Raw genomic sequence first — 23079 nt, forward strand, 5'->3', positions numbered from 1 at the left:
AAGTCCACATAGCTAAACCAACAGTTTGTAGACAAAAGTAGGCCCCTGCTGGAAAATTCAGTTTAAGCATCTGTGCCCCAAAAACCAGCATGAACCCTATGAACTGGTATGACCAGCTGTTTTTTCTGTTCCAAGTTTGTCTACCAGCTTGGACCAGCTAGAAATCAGCATGTTCCAAAACACAGCTATCACCTTAATCTGGATTTTCCAGTAGGATTTTATTTAGCAATTAGACACTGGCGGTTTGAGCAAAATGGAAATTTATCTGTGAGAGCTGAATGCAATATGACCAGTTTTGGGAAGGTTACTTTGGAAATGTAATAGGTTACAGATTACAATTTACCATACTTAAAATGTAATAAGTAGTGTAATTATTTCAATTACTTTATTAATGTTGCTGATTATATGTGACCATGGACCACAAAACTAGTCTTAAGTGTCAATTTTTCAAAACTGAGATGTATACATCACCTGAAGGCTGAATAAATAAGCTTTCCATTGATGTATGGTTTGTTAGGATCGGACAATATTTGGCTGATACACAACTATTTGAAAATCTGGAATCTGAGGGTGCAAAAAAATCTAAATATTGAGAAAATCACCTTTAAAGTTGTCCAAATGAAGTTCTTATCAACGCATATTAATAATCAAAAATTAATCTTTAATATATTTATGGTAAGAAATTTACAAAATCTCTTCATGGAACATGATCTTTATTTAATATCCTAATGATTTTTGGCATAAAAGAAAAATTTATAATTTTGACCCATACAATGTATTTTTGGCTATTTCTACAAATATATCCATGCGATTTAAGACTGGTTTTGTGGTCCAGGGTCACATATTTGATTACTTTTTGAGTACATTTCAAATAAATGTTTTCAACTGTTAATCATTTTGAAACATTTAGAGCAGGCAGGGTTAACCTTACAGTAATACTCAACACTCATTACTTTGAGACTTAAATACATATTTAAAATCATAACAAGAAAAAGTAGCTATGATACAGTTATTTTTTTAATCAAATTTTTGCATAGCTGTGACAGGAAACACTGGCATCTAACAGTGCCTTGGAAAAGAAAAAACGGTAACACTTTACAATAAGGTTCATTAGTTAACTACATTAGTCAACATTAACTAATAATAAACTGCACTTATACAGCGTTTATTAATCTTTGTTAATGTTAATTTCAACATTTACTAATACATTATTAAAATCTTGTTAACATTAGTTAATGCACTGTGAACTAACATGAACTAACAATGAACATCTGTATTTTTATTAACTAACGTTAGCGAAGATTAGTAAATACAGTAACAAATTTATTGCTCATGGTTAGTTCATGTTAGTTAATACATTAACTAATGTTTAACTAATGAACCTTATTGTAAAGTGTTACCGAAAAAACAGTTAATTTAAAAAAATTAAGCATATACGTACATTAACCCAAACAGGAAATAAAACAGTTAGCTAATAAGCATGTGTCCTATTCTGTGTCCTAAACTCTTATTGGTGTCTCATATTTGAGCAGTCAATGCAATTTGAGAAAGAAATCAATCAAATCTGTCTGTGTCTGTGTGTGTGTAAATATTCAGATGTAAGCCCCTTTGTAATAGTTAATATTTTCATAAATAACTGTAATTGAATTACACTTTTTGTTTTTTTCTCAGTAACTGTAACAATTACAGTTACAATTATTTTGTAATTAAATTATGTAATTTTGTTACATGATACTAGTTACTTCCCAGCTTTGAATATGACAACTCTCAGATGTTCCTTCTACAACACACAACCCAGATGGCTTTATAGAGGGTTGAAAAAAAGTGTTTATTCATCTCCAAAGAAAAAAACACTCTTAACATGTGGAGTAACAAACAAAACTACATTAATGTGTGGTTACACCATTAGACAGAATTACATCCGATTTCCACCATCGAGTGTCCATAAATGCTAAACTCAAAATATTCACTAGAGGGTACCAAACTACTCCCTCCAAGTCTAAAAGCCTACTGTAAATTACATCCTTGCAAATTAAAAAATTTTCAAAAAGAGGTCTGTCCTGAATGAGAGTAAGAACATATGAAGACAACTTCCTGAGCTGAAGGAATGAACTGATCGGGAACATTTCTGAGCAGATTCTTCACTACTTTTTCTTACCAGCAATTCTTTTCGAGCGGCGGAGGCCTCTGACATCACCCTCCGGGGCTTCTGGGGCAGTGGTAGGTTTGGAGGCAGTCTGAGCTTTTAGGGTGGCAGGAGGTTTGGAGGCAGTCTGGGCTTTTAGGGTGGCAGGAGGTTTGGAGGGTTTTGGAGCAGGAGAAGCAGAAGTAGGTTTGGAGAGTTTTGGAGCAGGAGAAGCAGAAGTAGGTTTGGAGGGTTTTGGAGCAGGAGGTTTGGAGGTTTTTAGCGCAGGAGGTGAGGCAGGAGGTTTGGAGGCAGTCTGGGCTCTCAGGGTGGCAGTAGCTTTGGAGGTTTTTGGAGCAGGAGAAGCAGAAGTAGGTTTGGAGAGTTTTGGAGCAGGAGAAGCAGAAGTAGGTTTGGAGAGTTTTGGAGCAGGAGAAGCAGAAGTAGGTTTGGAGGGTTTTGGAGCAGGAGAAGCAGAAGTAGGTTTGGAGGGTTTTGGAGCAGGAGGTTTGGAGGTTTTTAGCGCAGGAGGTGAGGCAGGAGGTTTGGAGGCAGTCTGGGCTCTCAGGGTGGCAGTAGCTTTGGAGGTTTTTAGCGCAGGAGGTGAGGCAGGAGGTTTGGAGGCACTCTGGGCTCTCAGGGTGGCAGTAGCTTTGGAGGTTTTTAGCGCAGGAGGTGAGGCAGGAGGTTTGGAGGAAGTCTGGGCTCTCAGGGTGGCAGTAGCTTTGGAGGTTTTTAGCGCAGGAGGTGAGGCAGGAGGTTTGGAGGCAGTCTGGGCTCTCAGGGTGGCAGTAGGTTTGGAAGTTTTTGGAGCAGGAGAAGGTATGGAGGTTTTTGGAACAGAAGGAGAGGCAGGAGGTTTGGGATCTGAAAGGGGTTTAGGGGCAGTTGAGGGATTTGTGCCTCTTTGAGCCCCTTTTTGCCGTGGTTTAGCTGACTGTGGTGTCTCCTACAAGAGACGAAAGCAAATTCCATTGACTAAAAATGTGTAGGTATAAATTAAAGGCCCGTTCACACCAAGAACGATAACTATATTAGCGTTCTCATAAACAGAGGACAGTGTTTTGTTTGTTATAAGCACGCTGCAGTTTTGTCATCCGCCACTTTTCAAACTCTTTAAAGGGTTATTCCACCCCATAATGAAAATTTTGTCATTAATCACTTACCCCCATGTCGTTCCAAACCCATAAAACCTTCGTTCGTCTTCGGAACACAATTTAAGATATTTTGGATGAAAACCGGGAGCATTGTGACTGTCCCATTGACTGCCAAGTAAATAACACTGTCAAGGCCCAGAAAAGTATGAAAAACATTGTCAAAATAGTCCGTCTGCCATCAGTGGTTCAATCTAAATGTTATGAAGCAATGAGAATACTTTTTGTATGCAAAGAAAATAACAATAATGACTTTATTCAACAATTCGTCTCCTTCTCGTCACCGTAGCGCCATTTTGGAGAGTATCCACTGGACACAAATAGCCAGGCGTGCAGATGGCACTAGGGATGGGGGGACATGACCCCCAAAGATTCATAGTGACCCGATCCGTCCCCCTCACTGTCTCTACGAAAGGCGACATCGGTAAACAGAGGATTAATCAGGATTTCCGCTATGTACATTAGCCTAAGTAGCGGCAGCCCGGCCCGCCGCTTCTTAAACGTGCACCAAGCGATTTTTGAAAAACGCTTTTGACCGCAGTGCCTGACCGAGTCCCAAAACAGATAAAAAAAGAGGAAAATATCAGAGAAACAAAATATTAAAAAGAAGGGTTACGATCAGGCAAGAGGTAGGACCCGCGTAAATATCAGCTTTGGAGCAGCTTTCCAGCAATGGAGAGAACTCAAGGAGTGGGAAGGGCTCGAATCGGACGCCAAGGTTGTATTATTTCTTCCTGATAGGCGAGTATCGTTTATTTTGCTTTGTTTCACACAACTTATCCTTGTTGGCTTTTGCTTGAATATGCTTGTGTGTCATCTTCACTTGTTTCCGCGATTGTCGTTGCCATGGTTGTGTACATACGTGTGGATGCGGAGATTTCAAAATCGTGATCCCCCCTCCGCCCGTATATAAATGTATATTATACTGTATATAAATTGCGGGAATCAGGGAGCAGCTACTATGCCTGGCATTTAAACTGCTTTTGAACGTACGATCACTTTTTAGTTTCACTTTCGAGATTCACGATCGCATGTACTCTGTTTATACTATGGAGCAGCAGTACTTGCCACACATTTTACAAGATTAGATTGTCAGTGGTGCTGACAGCTTGGTCCCCCCCCAGTTAAAAAAATCCCATCTGCGCCCCTGCAAATAGTGTATGCTGTTCTGTGTCAGCTGCGCCACATGGATATGTCTTCTACGTTTGTTTACGTTTTGATTTGAACGAAAACAGCATATCCGTGTGGCGCAGCGGACACAGAACAGCACATGCTATTTGCGTCCAGCGGATACTTATTTTTATTTTCTTTGCATACAAAAAGTATTATTGTCGCTTCATAACATTCAGATTGAACCACTGATGGCAGACAGACAATTTTGACTATGCTTTTCATACTTTTCTGGGCCTTGATTGTTATTTACTTGGCAGTCAATGGGACAGTTCCAACCCTCCCGGTTTTCATCCAAAATATCTTAAATTGTGTTACGAAGATGATTGAAGCTTTTACGGGTTTGGAGCGACATGGGGGTAAGTGATTAATGACAAAAAATTTCATTTTGGGGTGGAGTAATCCTTTAAAGTCAGGTGGATTTTGATTGGCTGTCAATGTTTTTATCATTCATTAGCTGGAAAATAACATTCTATAAGTGTTTCCACTAGTATCATTCCAGCAGTATGGAAAATTCCTCTCAATTAAAATGATTGCAATTATTGTTGACATAGTTATTGTCATTGTTGTAACAGGCCTTTATTCTTTTTGAATGTCTGGCAAGTAGGGCTGGGAAAATAAATCGATGCTTCACGAATCGAAAAATTCAGCATCGATTCTGAGATTTTCCGAATGCATCGCGATTCTTTTCCAAGTCGATTCAAAGCGTTTTGAACAGCAGATGGCACAGCGTGCTTTAGAAACAACCATACTCTGCTCGTTTCCAAATCCTTACACGCACTTGAACCTAAAATAATTGTTCATAAAATTCGAAAAGGTTGAAGCGAATTACAAGGGTGTTCACAGTGGGCTGTGTTTACATTAATCTCGCGTCATAAAAGCATTCTGAGCCGAGGTGAAATTACATGACTCAATCGAACACACAAGCGCTCTTCAGTGCTCTTCTTCCTAAGCATTTGAGTGTGCAGATAAAAACTACATTGGAGCACAATCTAAGCTCAGAATCGATTCCTGAGAGAATCGCGATGCATTCGGAAGATCTCAGAATCGATCCACGAATTAATTCTGCATCAATTTATCATCGCAGCCCTACTGCTAAGTAGGCTACTAAAAGTATCAGTTAGGACAAGGCAAATGGTAGTCAAAAGTGATCCACTAACCTTTTTACTGGACAGCTGGGATTCCAGAGCAGATATTTCTGCCTTAAGTGTATCAACATTTACCTTCCCACACAAAAAAGGATCATCTTAAGTGTGAAACGTTCAAAATATACACATTTCCAACAATGACTGAGGATGTGCTCTTTGCTAGCAGTTACCTTGATTTGGTTGATGTTCTCGTTATAGCGGTCAATGTCCTTCATGAGTCGCTCCTCCTTTTCTCTGCAAACAAAATATGTATCATAAATTTAAATACTGCTAATAGGCAGCAACAATTTTAGCATGTTGAGAAGACATGTAGAACTGATAAATTAGAGATTGAGCAAACTGTTTTCTTCTGGTGGACAACAAAACTGGCAAAACATCTTACAGACATACAAATTGGGACACAGAAGACTTGAGGGTAGGAAACCACCCAGAACACTCCAGCAACCACATGGCAACATTTTAGCATCATGCTAGTGAGTTTTGAATGGGTAAGTACCACTAGAAAAGCCATTCTTTCATTGTGTGTGAGCTGTCTGGTTAATACCTCGATACTTGTGCTTTTTCCAGCTCTGTCTTGAGTTTGCTGACCTCTGCCTTCTCTTCAGCAGTAGTGCAGTGCACATCAGCAACCTTGAGCTTGGCAAGGAGAGCTTTAAGATCAAGCCCTTCCAGCTGACTAGAGCTCTGGGACCTCAGAAGTATTTCCATGGAAATTTGCTGTAAACGTTCACACGACACCACCTCAAACACCAGAGATATCGAGATCAGACAGGTGTTTCACAAGCATCACATTATGAATGATTATGGTGGATATGAAGTGACAAAATGCATTATAAAAGTGTCATGTATTACCTTAGAAAGCTCTGTTTGTATTTTGTCAAGCGCAGCAAAGCTCATGTCCCGCATTTGTTTCATGCTCTTCAGAGACTTCTGCAAGTCACTTAACTCTTGCTGTAAACCAAATTGCCATAAAAATGTCATCTTGTTTCAATTTAATTCTCAAGATGAAAATGAAATGTTAATGAAAATGATCGGTTTAAGCGTAAATGGGAAAATAAGGAGAGGATGTGGCATTTACATTTGCACAAATTTCAATATGCAAATTAATAAGTAATATAAACAGTGGTTTTAAACTAAATTTGATGTAAATATTGGAATAAACGTATGGCAAATAACCCGAGATTTTTCTGAGATGATAACTGGACAGCATTTGATATAGTTGGAAATGTTTAACACTTCATAACATGCAGTAATTTATAAAATAGTATGCAGTATTTAGTGTATACTATTCAGTACACTAATATTCCATCCAAAAATGTGCATTCATTGACCTGTGCCTGTTGAACTCGCTTTTTCCATTTGGTTTGATAGACAAACTCCAGATCTGTGTCTGTCCATTTGTATCCTTGCATTCCCTGGATGAAGATTTCAGGATCGAGATTCCCAGGGGTCGCTGGACAGTCATGAAAGCGAATATTAAAGCAATTAAATCACACTGAACAAGAAACAGTGAGTATATGTGGTACCATTACTAACAAATATAAGAACATAGAGAGATGTGTGAATATGATTGCTTATGTCAGTGAACATATGAAATCACCTGATGCAGCTGTAGAACTAGACCTCCTGACCGACGTCCTCTCATCTTTAACTTTAGGGTGCTGGAGAACTTCATTTGATCCATTGTAAGAAAGGGGTTTAGTTATTTCCTTGGAAAGATTTTAGTAGGTTTAGTTATTTCCTTGAAATTAATTTTGAACTCATTAAGAACTTTTATGAAGTGATTACTAAATATATGACATTTAAAATAAATGTTTTAATAAATTGCATACGTTCATTCCAAGCAAAATTAATGCATTTAAATTTTTGAAAGACCAGAGAGAGAGAGAAAATTCTAGCTTTCATTTCATATTTATTAATGTAAATGTTTAGTTTTCTTTTTTTTGGCTGATATTGACAACTGTCAATTTAATAAGTTAAATTAATTTGGTGGGTTTGTAAAAACAGTGTATTATGTGATTAATAATTGAACCTTTCTCATTCTCATTGAATAACATTAATAATTACGACTTTACTATATTATTGCAGTACATTATTTTATTAATAATATCAAATATTCAGACATAATATTTGTGTTTGTTTAATCTCAGGGTTACTTAATTATGCTTATATATATATATATATATATATATATATATATATATATATAGATATAGAATTAATATAGAATTTTGCTCATCGAATGGATTAAGCCTATCGTTCCAAATTGGAAACGCATGAGGCCAAAATATTCAGGACATTTAGACAGGCCAAAATATTCTCATGATAAAAAAGGAATAAATGAAAAGAAAATGTGTATTATATCCATACACATTTGTATTTGTAAATGAGAAACACGAATGGCCCACTGATAAAACACTATCGTTGTGTTTGTTTGTTTACCTGGCCACATGGCTCATCTTTGACCACTTGTTCTGATGTTGGAGAACCATCTGGTTTGCTGAGGGGCTTGTTGTTACTCTTTCACTTTTAGATGGAGGTGTCCTCTCAAACTGTCGCCCGGTAGGCATAATATTTGGCTGCTCATCGATTATTGATTGCGCTAGTGAGGGCGAATCATCCGAATCCAAATTACGCACATTTTTGGTGCGTTTAATTCTGCGTCCCTTCGAGCTCATGTGAGCTGCCGGTGTTTTCTAACTCTTGTTGTTTGAAGGACAATGCTACAATGTTGACGCTCTCAAACAGCATACAATTTGTGACCTCAAGCCGAGTGAAGCGGAGTTACCCCATGTGCTGATCAGTGGTAATGGCATTTGGTGGCCACTATGATAATAAACAGCAGCACAGGCTACTTGTAGCGCTCATTAAAGTTGTTAAACTCATGACAGATGCGGTGCATCTTTTTGCTATTTCAGTCTTTAATATAAAATGTATTTTCTGTGTGTTACATATACCAACAACTATATAAAAATTCAGAATTGTAATGTTTACTCAACAAACTCTGCAGCTCAGACCGTTTCAATGAATTAAGTTAACCGGCAGAGAGCGCTGTACCCTTTCTCAGGCAAAAACTGTGACTGACCGCATAATATCGAGGCCACTCTTAAAATGTAAAATGCCGAACTAAATGGCATGGCAAATGGCATTAAAAAAAGAAATACATATCTAATATTTATAGATATTTTATCCTTTAATGCAGTGACATTCAGACATTTTAAGTGTGGCTTACTGTAAGTGTCAGAATACTTTATGGGGCTATTTGTAGGCTATGTATAAAAATAAGAACAATGGTACAGTCAAACCTAAATTTATTCAGACACCTTCAACATTTCTCACATTTTCATAATTTGTTCGCTATGTTTAGAAAATGGTAATAAAATATGACAAGAACACAGAGTTAAACTGTGTCAGAAGAAAAATCTTAGTAATTTCAGCTAACTTTGATAGGCTAATGAATTCGGTTGAATTGCTGTCAGCTGTTAAATTTGAGTACACAATTAGATAATGCAACTTTAGGTCAACCAATTGCCAAACAATATTTAATTTTGTTTAGTCTGTGGTGTAAAAAGATCCATTAGCAATTATAGAAAAAAAAAACATGGTCGGATCAAAGTGTCCCAAATTTTATCAATTTTACTGGTAGTTCACTGTATGAAGAATTTTGGGGTATAATATGTCACAGTTACTTTATTTTGCTATCCTCACTTATAATAAACTATAGTGTCCTCCTGCACCCACTAAAAAAATATAAAAAATTATATCTGGTGTCTGAATATTTTTTGGTTTTACTGTATGTCTCTTAGTTAACGTTAAACGTCTGGTGTCATATGAAGAGCAGAGATCATTTATATTCAGAAGGGAAAAAAAGTAAAGTATAACTTTATTGAAAACAGTGGAAAACTCGTTATGAAAAAGTAAAGCACAAAACAATGTACAATGTGTCATATGATGTGTTTAACTCTACAAGTAAGACAAATAACCACAGCAATAATACAGCAATATTACTATATCTGGCCGCTTAAACAAACAGATTAGGCCTCTAATTTCTGTTTGTTGCCACTAGCGGATAGGTAATTGCATTCTGCATCTTTAATATCTATATAAACTGTTCAAAACAATTACAGTATCATCTCACTTACTCACTGTTCACTGACATCCATGTACTGGATTGTAAAAGTTAAAAGACTCACGGGTGTCTCTTTCGATGCTGAAGGGAGTGCATCAAGAACTGATGGCTCCTAGATATCATCCAATCAGTTCCTGATGCAGTATCACCAACATCAGAAAGTTCTCACATGTGACGGCATGGATTGTAGTTAGGAATTGGTGAACAAGTCTGTGAGCTAATAATATTATGAATGAATAACAAACACTTTAAACGTTTACGTTTCAGCCATGCCGCAAACTTCATTATACTTTGACTTCTCATCCACAGGTTGCTCTCTTCTGTCCGATGGAGACCAATGTTATTTCGTCATGGTGTGCGAGTGCTGTGTGTGACAGAACCCCAGCAGCGCCTGTGAGAGGGGTGACACACTACTCACAGTTGCCAGCTGAGATTATGCCAAAACTCAGCCACCAGTGCCGGAGTCCTCCAGCAGGGGGCGCGCAGATGTTCGAGTCCCCTAGATGGCAATACATTTACGAACTTATATAGCTCCTCTGTACAGTATAAGATGTATGTTTGATCATTTTAGTGTAAATTGCAGCGGTTATTGAAAAACAACAGATTAGCATTTTAGCATTGAGATTAGCACAGATGTAGTAGTAAAAGGCAGATTCAGGTGCAGCTGATGTAGTTTTCTCTTATGTTTTGGGTGTAAACAGACTACTCAACCCCTACAGGTCAATGTGAGACTTTAATCACATCACAGTTGCCTGCAGAGATTACCCAGTCGGTCCATTGCGTCTTTGTTGTGATGCTAGTCAATAACAAAGAGTTTGGGTTTAAACTGAGCATTATCAGTGGTTCTCAAATGGTGGATTGCGACCCAGAAGTAGGTCGCAGGTCAGTTCTTCTCAAATGTGGCAGAATCAAAACAATGCTAAATGCAAAATACATTTGCTGTCATTTTTAGGAAGGAAAAGAAAAAGGCTTTTTTATGTTAAAGTCTCAGAAGTAGCAACAGATATTTTCTTCCATATTGTGACGTACAGTCAAGTGTAATAGATTATCAAAACAGAAAATATAGGGTGGAGACTTGGTTATATACATCAGTTGCAATATAGTTGTATATTGTAAAGGGACAGAGTTTAAGCAGACGGAATGATTGGAGAAGTCTGGAATATGTCACCATGGTTACATTGTGACATTCTAACTCTAAAAAATACAGTGGTAAATTGTTCACAATAAGACTGACAACATGCAAATACAGTAAATTTTTGTTTTATGCTGTCTTCAAAATCAAACTTTGGTAGGGATGCTAACATGGACAGTTTGCATTAAATGCTCTTATCTTCGAGAACCATGAATGAAATTTTGCAAGGTAAAATAAATGCATCGTAGACTGTATTAAATATAGTTAGCAGGATGAACATGGTTTGCACCGGCTGTGTTTCAGTCGCACGAATTATTAAATGTTGGGAGCGTGAAACTATCAAAATCATCAAACATGTCAAACAACAATTTTCTTGTTCAGTCTATGTCGTTATTGTTTAGGCTAATATTGATAAATGACAATGTTTGATTTTAAAGTCAGCATGAAGCATAACGTAAGTTGCTCTTTTTTGACACATATGCAAAAGAAATTGCTTCTTGAATGAAAAAAAAAATGTTGGGCGGGACTTGATTTTGTCCATCGGGAACCGATTAGATCATTGTCGTTTTTCAATCTCATGTGAATTACAGGTTGGTTGGAGGGATTAAATTATTTTTTCACCCTCAAAAAAAGAACAAAAAAATGGCTTTTTTGGCTTTATTGGCATCATGGTTCCATGAGGAAACTTAATAGTCCATGGAAACTACCCATTCCACAAAAAGTTCTTTGGATCTTTGATTTTTAAAATGTTCTTTAAGTAAAAGAAAAAGAAAAAAGGTTATTTTAAGAAAATTTTGCAAAAATGTTTTTTTGTGGTTTGAAAATTTATTTCAAAATTTAACCAAAATATTTATTCTATGGCATCGCTGTGAAAACCCCTATTGCAATCTTCACTATTAAGGGGAAGTATTTATTTATGAATTAATTTAATTTATTATAAAAATTCCAATACTCCATAAATAAGAATTGACCATTTTGATTTGATTGGTAACTTTAAGACCTTTTTTTTTTTTTTATACGATAAACAATTTTGCTACAGTTTTGTGTCACCACTTCATGTCTACTGTAAAATCTGTGTCCTGAAACAAAACCAGCTGAAAAGCGTTATTTTATATTATCGTTGTTTTTGTGTTGGTGAGCGTATGATAGCCGAAGTGTGCCGTAAACAAACACTCTAATCCGTTAAGGCCGAAAACCGTCGCGTGAGGGGCAGTTTAGCCTCTCCCAGCTGGTGAGCTGAAGGGCGTCTCCCCAAGGCATCTGGCGTGTGTCCCCCAATAACCCCACACCCCCTCAACTACACACACACACATACACACCCTTCCTCTGCAAGACCGTGATCCCCGCTGCTGTCAGGGCCCACTGGTCGCCATGGCAAACTCACAGGAACCTGAGCCGGCATTGTCAGAGCGTCCGATGTGTATGTCCCACTCGCCGTCTCTTCTTTAGAGTCACAGCTCGGGTCCTTTGACACCCCTGAACACTGCAACAAATTGAGAAAGACGGAAGAAAGGAGTGAGGGAGATGGAAAGAGGGAGGGAGAGAGAGAGTAGCCGTTGTGTGTTTGCTAGACTAAGTCGTGTAGGCCAGATCAAAGGCCAGTTCTTCCCAAACTAGCAGACCTTTTACAAAGCATGAGGGGCTTAGCTTTTGTGGGAGTTGTATTCTGACCATTTCAACTATTGCTGAGAAAGTGGTTTACTGCTGAACACCTGATACCCACCAAAGAAATGTGAAAGAAAAAGGCGAGCACTTCAGTATGTTGCAGTTTATAGTTTTAATTAAACACAACCCAAAATGAATACAAACTAGGGTTGTACATTAAAGATCAATAGCATTTTATTATAGTTTTTAAGATGCTGAAATAAATTAGAAATAAAATTATCTATCGATCTGTTAAAACATTTTGACCGACATTCATCGCCTGATTTGTGCTGTTCGCAGCACAAATACTTGTCAATTACCAAAGAAAATTATGATTTTTCTAGTAATTAACAAATAAATATTAAATAAATTTGTCTACATATATGCATATAAAGAAAAAAATTCTGATATGGCAAGTGTGTTGTAATGGCAAAGTTCACTCAGTAAAGATATTTAGTCAACCCTAGTAAAAAATAAATATTTTAGGTTGAATCTATTATATTTACTGATATATCTCTCAAGACTAACTGATATAAAAATTAAAATTAATATTTGTAGTACTACTTGTGCACAATGCATATTTCTTAATATTATGCCTAAAATGTGTTTTAATGTCACTGTTGATGACGATCGTATAATCTTTGAATAATATTGGTTTTTAAGTGCAAAATATGCACTTAAGTATACTTGCAATAGTTCCACTTTAGCACAATCAAATATACTTCAGTATATCTTTAGTTGGACTTCCGCACAATTAAAGGGCATTAAGTACAAAATTAGTTGTTTCAATTTAGCAGACATCAAGTATACCGGTTTAGTATACCAAAAGTATAGTTGAAGGGTATTTTTATGAAGCACATAAATATGCAAATGTATTTGTTTTAGTATATTTATTTTTCACTAGGGAAAACTAGGTCAAAATGGTCCATGTCGAAAATAAAAGGGATAAAGGGTGGGACAACATTTGCCCTTGGCTCTATAATTATGTTTGCAAAAAGTGAGATGATTTTTACGGTTTTCATGTTTAACCGTTAAGCTGAACGTCTGATATTGTTATAAATGTCGTCTAATGTTTTTGTCAATCTGCTTTGTGCTCCGTGAATGTTTTCTGACAAAAAGATTTCAAAAAGGTGGCTCTTTTTAAAAAATATTAAAAGAACGTTAGAAAACATTACAGTTTTAGCCTAATCCATTTGCTTGTATTACGTCTGATTTCAAAATTGGTCGTTTCGAAACAAAAAACGTGCCCCTCCCATTAACTCTCCAGTGGCCAATGTTTTTTGAATATCAATGTTTTCCAAAAGCGCAGTTGTTTTAGTTAAAAATATATATGAATTTGTTTTTGTTCTGTTTTTCCACTATGCCAAATCTGCACAGTTCCATTTTCGAAACATTTCGTTTTCATTGTTGCTTGTTTTTGAGTCACTTTTCTCCAGCCACTTTCCACCCCCCTTAAACTGAGATGAGATGTGTCAGTTGGTGGTCGTATTGAAAAGGCTTTTTACTGTACAATGGTGTTTCTATGTGAATTTGTTTGAGCTCTGGGTTCGAGGGGACCCCCTGTGTGGCGAGTGGTATTGTTAAGGAAAGGCCAGCGGTGTTCCAGAACTTGGGCTTGACCAAAGGTGGCGCGTTAAGAATACGGAGCCATTCCCAGCATCTCCTCTCACTGTAAGGCAACATCTCAAGACCTCCGAGCACCGGTTTGCCCACAAACAATCACAGCAGACTTGAGCAGGGATGACATTTTTATTTGTCACAGACCTAAAGTCCTAAATACTTTCCCACCAGGGGCAGAGGACGAGAGGAAAAAAAACAATTGAAAAAGTGGAACAGCTTCTCTGGCAGTGGATGTGGCCTGGGACCCCCCTCTGTCGTCATATTGTCTGGTAGAAAATTGAAAACAAAAAAAGACAATATGACCAGTCCTTGACAGAGGGATCCATGGTGTTGCACTTGTCTCATTAATGAGGACTGTTATATTGTGTTCTCTGAAGTTTTCCTACTCTGGAACCCTGGACGTCTTGGACGTTTTCGTAATTAGAGCAATAGTCATCTTTAATTAGTGATAGCTTACAGACAAAAGAAGCCTTTTGTGATCGGCCCCCTGCCTAAACTTAACCACTCTAGAATCAAACAAATGTTCCAACATTTACAACATAACCTATACTGTATATTGTACACAGTAATATATACCCGCACATTTACACACTATGTCTCATGTATGTTTTTGAAGCTGCACCTGTGACAATTTCCAACAGCCAAAAACATGTATTGCAGTCTAAAACGTCTAATTTACACAAATGTGACCCTGGACCACAAAACCAGTCTTAAGTGTCAATTTTTCAAAATTGAGATTTATACATCATCTGAAAGCTGAATAAAATAAGCTTTCCATTGATGTATGGTTTGTTAGGATAGGTCAATATTTGGCTGAGATACAACTATTTGAAAATCTGGAATCTGAGGGTGCAAAAAAATCTAAATATTGAGAAAATCGCCTTTAAAATTGTGCAAATTAAGTTCTTAGCAATGCATATTACTAATCAAAAATTAAGTTTTGATATATTTATGGTAATAAATTTACAAAATATCTTCATGGAACATGATCTTTACTTAATATCCTAATGATTTTTGGCATAAAAGAAAAATGTATAATTTTGACCCATACAGTGTATTTTTGGCTATTGCTACAAATATATCCCAGCGACTTAAGACTGGTTTTGTGGTCCAGAGTCACAAATAAATGTGCATTTTAATATAAACTATGTAAACTAATACATTTTTAGAAAATAAAATTTGACCTATAGCATGCGGTGGGCGGAATCATATAATTAATTTCATTTTTACTTAAATGTTTTAACATAATAAAATATTTAGTAATATAATATTAAAAGATATTATTAGTAGTAGTTGTAGTATGTCATATTATCATCATTATTATTACTATTTCATAAAAATACTAATGTTCGTTTTCGTTTCATTCTGAAGTGAGCAGATGTGGTTGTACAGTATCTTCAGTGATCAATCAATGAATGCATTACTGCAATCAACTGAATTACTGGCGGTGCCATATGGGCCAGGGGCCCATGGTGACAAAGCATATTTTTTGCGGGAAAAATAAATAAATAAAATAAGCAAATCTGCAAAACGTACAGTTTACATTGAAGTAACATTGTACAGCATGCACTAAACACTTTTTGCATAGCACTTTTCAATTTCGAAATCTATCATTCGAGCCCTGTCTGAACATACATGTGCAACAGTGGGATAATTTCAGGATATTATCGGAAAGGCAACTTACCTTGCCTTATCATCAAAAGCGACAGTCCAAAGACGCCATGGCCTTCTACTGCAAACACACACGTGTACTATATGTCTTTGAGCTCTCAGCGTGGTGAGAGCATGTGCTGCTAGCCTGTGAAATCCCACCCTATCTCTCTGACTGTAGAGCAGCACACGGCTCTCCTTCTTCCAATGGCCCCCCTTCATTGATCTATCTTCAGCCTGCCTGATAGGCGTTCCACCCTGCAGGTCACTTCTTCCTGTTTAACCATTGCTTGGTTTTCTTGAGAGAGCTGCGATCATAAGGAGAATTTATTGAGATGGAAAGATGTGGAAAAAAAGCACTTCCCTTTTCCCTCTTTCCCTTGTTCTGTCCGGCGGGACAGGAGGAATGTAGTATGTGCGTGTTAAAGAGCACTGAGTGTATCTGGCCTGGTAAAAGGGGTGACACTGTTCAGTAGGGTTATGTTTACAGAAGTATATCCCACATGCAGATCTTCCAAAGTTCCCCTCGGTGAGCCATAAGGAGTTCAGGTTAATGAGTTAACGCATCTGTTTGTGCATGTTATTTTGAATTCTTAATTTTTGTGATTTGTTTTTGTTTGTTTTGTTTTTTGGGGGTAAATTCGTGTTGTAAATTCGTCAACCTGTTTATAACACTATGAGATGATCAAAGGATTCTTGTGCATCTGCTTACTAGTTATGTCTGTGTTTTGGTTAGTTTTTGTCTTTTTTTGTAAAGTATGGTGTTGTAAATTTCATCAACCTGGCTTCAATGCTACAAGATCAAAGGATACTCTGCTTATGTAAACAAACAAATTAGGAAAACTTTCTAACCATAAAGGAATCTAATACAGTTTATTTGCCCAGTACAAACAATTCTGACAGCGTTTATGGGAATACGTAAAAATCAGTTCAACGTAGTGTTCAGTTCATCTCGTATGTTGTCTAAATTGAAAAAAAAAACGTTTATGAATTTTGCGAGCGAATCGAATTTAATTCTCGATTGTTGGAAGGGTGCATTTACTACCGTACCATGTTGTCATTATAATTTTCTTGAGATTTTACAGCTGCATTTGCGATCACACTGCATTCACACGCCTTTCGGTTTTCATATATAGCGAACAGTGTATTTATCTTAACTTATCAGTGTATTTATCTGTAACTTTATCGCAACTTGGCAAAATTAAGTGAAAATCTTTGTACACTTTGTAAAAAAAAGTAAAAACACCAGGGTTACTCTTAGCATGTGTAGGCTGGATGACCAGAAGATGATTAGTACTGTAGTAAAATGGCTGACTCAGTGAAGATGGAGGCTCTTATCGTATGCAGTGGCCCAGCCGGTGACCTTCCCACACTACCATTTTTTGTACTTGTTTCATGTTTAAACATTTAGTTGGTCTCTATCGCAAGGTATGGTGGACAAACACCAGCTGTTTTTCTCTCAGGACTTGTGATGTAAAGTCGAAATCCACAGCAAACTGCAGTGCATCTAAAGAATTTCTACTGCCGTGTCTTTTTTGGATATGAAATTTTAACAGTGATATTAGATTTCGTGAAAGTATTATCAGTTTAAGAATGAGGGTTAAGAACGAGATGTGCAGGTGCAGAAGCGCAGAGTGAATAATTTCCAGAAGGTTCACAAATCTGTTGGGTGGGCGTTGCCCTGCACTGCCTCCAACAATTGGCTCGCTGCACCTAAGACGACACGAACATCTTTGAATGGCTTTAAAACCAAAAAAAAACAAAAATTTGTAACAAGCCTTCACAAAACATTTGACTTAAAACAAAAGGCATAATACTTAAAATAAAACATTTAAAAGGTATTTGAAGGAACATTTGTAACACCTTTAGTTCTCCACATGGTGCTTGATTATCAATTTTTAAGAATAAGGAAAGAGTCCTGCTCAGAATATGAGGAAGAGAATGGTATTATGGGAGTATTGATTAGGTTTCGTTGGAGTCACGCTATGAGTAACCTTGGCCCTATCAGGGTTAAACTTATTACCCTCTGACTTCTTATGACCCCCCCTGACCTTTGGTGTGAAAGCAAATAATGCTGAAGGATGACCATCGGTCAGGCCTCAATGGCCTTCTATTGACCAAACACACACACACACAAATACAGCGAGGGGGCCAAAAAGGGCTAACGTCCAGAGAGGCACACTCCACAAATAATGCCATTAACCAATCAATACAAGAGACAGAAGAGGGGGTGGACACACTGGTTTTAGAAATGTGCAGCCTGGAAATGCGTTCTCCATTTGAGAGGCCATGCGTAAGTGTGCCATGCTGCTCTATACGGATATCTGGATATCAAAACTGAACTTTGTTTAGGCAGTGGTAGTAAAAACAGTCCCTAAAACACTCAGAAAATGCATTTGTGAATAAATATCTGCATAATGCTGTTCCGCTTATTTCATGCACATTTCTACAGCGAGCACAAGAGAGTCTTTTTTTAATGCATAACAGGCAGCACAGTTAAATATGTTAGAATACGCATTGAAATAGAAAAAGAAAAGTTGTGCAATTGAATTCCATCAAGTTACAATTAATTTTGAAGAGAGGGGATATTTTGCACCACAGCACCTGCTGTTCATGATGGGGTCAATACATAAACGGTTGTTTACTACTTTACAACCCAGAGAGCAATGCGGTGCTTAAAATACGCCAGGCAAAACTTAACCGATAAGAGAAACATAATGAATTTAGGATGATCAGTTGCATTAAAAGTGGAGTGAAGATTTTTTTGGCAATGAAATACATAGTCATTTCCAACGTTAACAGGTCCTATTTCGTTAGGACAAACAGAGTAGGATCACCGACAGCATTGCATTGACCAAAAAGTTCTTTTGAACAATCTACGATAGCAACAAGCCAACGAGAATGTATGTGAGGGAGAGCCAAAAGGAAGAGAGAAAGAAAATCAGATAAAGAGGAAGAGAGTACCTCGTGGATGCACTGCAGTGGTCAGCCAGGGTGGAGGAGAGAGGCGTGACGCCCAGGAGATGGAGGAATAGTACTCCATGCCTAGAGTGTTAGGAAAAGAGAAGGCAGAAGAGGAGAGGAGAAGAGAGGACCACTAGCTTTAGCCCTGCTACTGTTTTTGCCCTGCTGCCACTGGCTGAGAGCGAAGGGAGCGTCTGATTGGAGGGTGGGGGCTGAAGCCCCTCCTCGTCGTCCTCCTCCTCTCTGCAGTCTGTGTTCCCGCCTGTCAGGGTGAGTTAGCCGAGGGAAAGAGAGATGCAGCTCCCCACTCTACTCTTCTTTCACCCCCTCCATCATGGATGGATGGCAGGTGGGACAAGAGCTGCTGGAATGACCACAGCCACAAATCTCATCCCGACGCCCTTCTCTTCTCTCTTCTTTTCCTTCCCAGACTCTTTTAACTTGTGGAGAAAGTAATAAATAGTAGCTATACAATACGATATGCAAGGCTGTGAAACAGAAATATGGATGTGAAACCAAGAATGAATGACTGTGGGAGAGGCAACAAGAATTTCAGGGAGTTGGTGGATGAGTGTCAGCAGGTTGTCAGGCAATAACAATACGAACTGAGGAACACGTTACAGTTCACAAGAAAAGAAAAAGGGAAAAACAAAGGGAAGAGGAAGGAGAGAGTGGGGGCCTGACTCTTTTCCCAACTCATTCCCTGTATTTTTTATATTCTTCTCTCTCTCTCCACATTGGCCAACTGATCTTGGCGTCTTCTGTTGCTGCATTTGTCATCTGTATACGCCACTGGACACACAAAGTATTGATTTTTTTCCTGGCCACCTTCTATTTGGCTCCTTGCTCTGTTGCCTATACTGTGAGGACCAAACCATGAAAAGTAGCCCGAAAGGGTCAAGGGTGTAGCCAAATGTAAATGTTGAACTGGTCAAAAACCCTATTCATCGCCCACTAAAACACTGAGTCATACGTGTCCCCCTCACTGTTGAAGGTGAATTTCAGGGAAGGAGTCTATGGTCCTGGAGAGACGCAACTGTAAACTCTAGCAAATCTCTGCTAAAATCTCCAGGGGCAGTAGAATGCAACATAAGCAAAGATTCACCTACTTGGCATAAGAAGTTCATATATTTATTCAAGAAAGAAACTAGCCAAACTGAGGGTGAAACAGGATTGTGAGTTAGTTGTCTATAAGATTAAATTGGTGGCATGTGCCATCCGCTCCAAGGGTCATCACGGTTTTGATGGCCAGAAAGGTCTTCTTTGACCGCAACTAATGCGAGGGATTTTCTGAGGCGACCTCGGCCCGTGTCACCGTAACCCTGTTCCAATTCGCTTTCGGTGTCCGCAGTGTCCAGCGACCTTTAACCCACACGTGTCCCTACCCCCACGCCCCAGGGGTCTTGCCCCGCAGAAGGGTCGCGTGTGCCAAAAGTCCCAAGAGACTTGAACCCTGTTGTCAGGGAGATAACCTCAGGGAAACAGAAGTCCCTTAGCAGTTACATAACACTCATGACCAAGCAGAATCTTTGCCCATATTTGTTGTTTTTATCAAGTGTTTAGCTACAAAAAGGAACAAACCCTGGCGAAGAGACAACAATGGTCTCAGTTACGCTGGTCAAAGGCTCTAGTGAGTATAATTGTTTAACTTCTGACCTTGCTCAAGGTTTTTACAGCTCAACACTCTTGTACAAGTAGAGTCTTTGCCCATATTTGCCGTTTTTATCAAGTGTTTAGCTACAAAAAGGAACAAACCCTGGCGAAGAGACAACAATTGTTTCAGTTACACTGGTCAAAGGCACTAGTGAGTATAATTGTTTAACTTCTGACCTTGCTCAAGATTTTTACAGCTCAACACTCTTGTACAAGCAGAATCTTTGCCCATATTTGCCGTTTTCATCAAGTGTTTAGCTACAAAAAGTAACAAACCCTGGGGAAGAGACAACAGTTGTCTCAGTTACACTGGTCAAAGGCACTAGTGAGTATAATTGTTTAACTTCTGACCTTGCTCAAGATTTTTACAGCTCAACACTCTTGTACAAGCAGAATCTTCGCCTGATGCATGACCTAGATCAGGTATGTAGCTGTGGTGAAGAGCTATCAATGAACCCTGGCAAAGGAACCAAACCAAAGAAGCTTCAATGGAAGCAACGGTGAGTAGAATTTGGTAACTTATGACTTTAAGCAAAGAAGTTAATAGTAAGTTATTGAAAACATTCAGTCCTGCGACAAACTGCGACAGGCCTTTAGAATGTTCCTATGATTCTGGCAATAGTTGGGGATCAAACCCGGTCAAGTGTGTCAGGAAAGTACTACAAACTCCAGTGGCCCTGATACACAACCACTGGGATTAAAACGATTTTTCGGGTGCTGACAACCCTGTTAGGGCACCTGATTGCGGTGCCATGCATGAAGCCTGAATCCTGCTTACAATAGGGCCGGGGCGGGTGGAAGCAGTGGGGAGGGCTGTTGTTGTCGCAGCCCCCTAACACTGCACGCACAGGGGCACAAAAGCTGCCGAGGGTGGGGGTGGAATGGAGGTTCAGAGGGAGGGTGAACTACGCCATCTGCCATAAAGCTGGTGCGTGTGGGTAGGGGTCGACAGGGAGGGGCCGTACTGGTAGGGGTGTGTTAGCCCTAGATGTGTTCATGCAAGAGATGGACCGGGTCTTCCCTCAAATTAGACACGACCCCCCGAAGTGTAAGCTGCAGGAGACGGCCAATTCCTGCCTGCTTGCCTCTGTTTGCTTAGCAGCTTGATAATTAGAGAAATTAGGGACTGTCTGGAGATTAAACAGCACAAGAAGCACACTCCTATTATTTTTCGCTTCCCTTGCTCTGTTTTTCTCCTCTGCTGTCCTCTCCCTGTGGCAACAGACAAACCGCGCATCAGGAAACATATATGATGTCAAGCATTCAAGTCATTCATTCACATCATTGGCTTGGACATTTTTCTTGTGCACATCGTAAATTATAATGAGTTTTTTTGGGTTTATAAAAAGACACTCCCTCCCTCATAAACACACACACACACACACACACACACACACACACACCAAGCACAATGGGCAGTGGTTCACGCTTTGTGGAAATTGGGGTGACACTTTTCCTTTAGAAAGGATAACTCTGCTTTGCACCCCTGATAATACATTTCTGGTTATAGAATAAATGCATTCATGTCTACAGAGTTCGTTGGAATTATGAAACGTGTAACGTGTAAATGATGAAGAAAATATTCATACTGTTTTAAAGCATGTACGTACCACAGTAGTGTAGCAAATTCCTTGGGCTTCACATACTCAAGAAATCACAAGCAGTCTCAGACTCAGTAAATACAAATTTGCGTGGAAGATAATGGCACATTACAGTTTGAGAGAAGCAGTCAGCTACTGCACATGGCATGCAACCATGACCACAGGTTCACTGCGTCACAAAAAGAAGCGCTGTCCCATTCCCCTGTAGTAAATGCTTCTTCATTGCGCCATCTAGTGAAAAAAACAATACATTACAGAAATACAAGTGTTTAAATTAATACAGCTTAATTTAAACACTTTATATGTAGTGGACTGTGATAAATACCATAATTTCCTCAGTTTTATCCACACCTAAGGAAAGATTATTTTAGTATATATTTTAACACTGTAATATATTTCATAAAATAAAATAAGTTAAGCTGATACTGAAGAAAAAAAAATGTATGTAATACTGAAAATGTATATAATAAATCAAAACTTACCTTAAGAGTATTGAAGAGGATGCTGCAGTCAGACACTGGCGGCCTGTCTGACTCATCATCTCGTTTAAAAAAAATTATTTATATATTAATATAATATGTTTATATTCATATTTTGCTTTATTTATCCATTTAGCACTTTCATGCTAACTTTCTGACCCTAAGTAGATATAATTTGCATGTCTACAAAATATTACATAAAGCAGTTAATTAATACATAGCGCATTTAATTATTTAAAAGGTTTTTTAAGGTCATGTGCAATTAATATAATTGTAATTAAAATGTAAATGCATTTGATCCATTGACCCAAATCTATGAAAAAATCTGTGATATTAAAAAAAATAAAAAAAATCCTAAATGTTTGCAAATGTTGATTTAAGTAATGAAACTGGCAGTACAATATGTGCACTGCATATTAACAAAGATATTAACAATATGTATTATTCCTTTAAAATGACTTAAAGCCTTCAGAGGTTGTTTGTGTGTTTTGGGGATATTCAGGGACAAGTATCATCTGGCGGTAGTCAAAAACACATCCCTCCACCTGCCTCACCCCAGACCAGACCATCCGTCACAACATACACCACCCTGTCTGAAGCAGACACTAAA

At 38.3% G+C, this 23079-nt stretch overlaps 1 protein-coding gene across 1 annotated transcript; it reads right to left on the reverse strand.

The window, feature by feature from the left end:
* Nucleotides 1–1800: 1800 nt before the first annotated feature.
* On the reverse strand, nt 1801–8552 carry si:dkeyp-34c12.1 (uncharacterized protein LOC570187 homolog). Its single transcript, XM_058760860.1, is given in 9 exon segments — nt 1801–3074; nt 5610–5672; nt 5768–5831; nt 6142–6338; nt 6450–6548; nt 6929–7050; nt 7198–7306; nt 8040–8110; nt 8113–8552. Coding segments are annotated over 9 exon segments (1818 nt in total). The 5' UTR covers nt 8276–8552; the 3' UTR covers nt 1801–2144.
* Between the last annotated feature and the right edge of the window lie 14527 nt (nt 8553–23079).

This window comes from Onychostoma macrolepis, chromosome 22 (assembly GCF_012432095.1).
Source record: "Onychostoma macrolepis isolate SWU-2019 chromosome 22, ASM1243209v1, whole genome shotgun sequence".
NCBI classification, from domain to species: domain Eukaryota; kingdom Metazoa; phylum Chordata; class Actinopteri; order Cypriniformes; family Cyprinidae; genus Onychostoma; species Onychostoma macrolepis.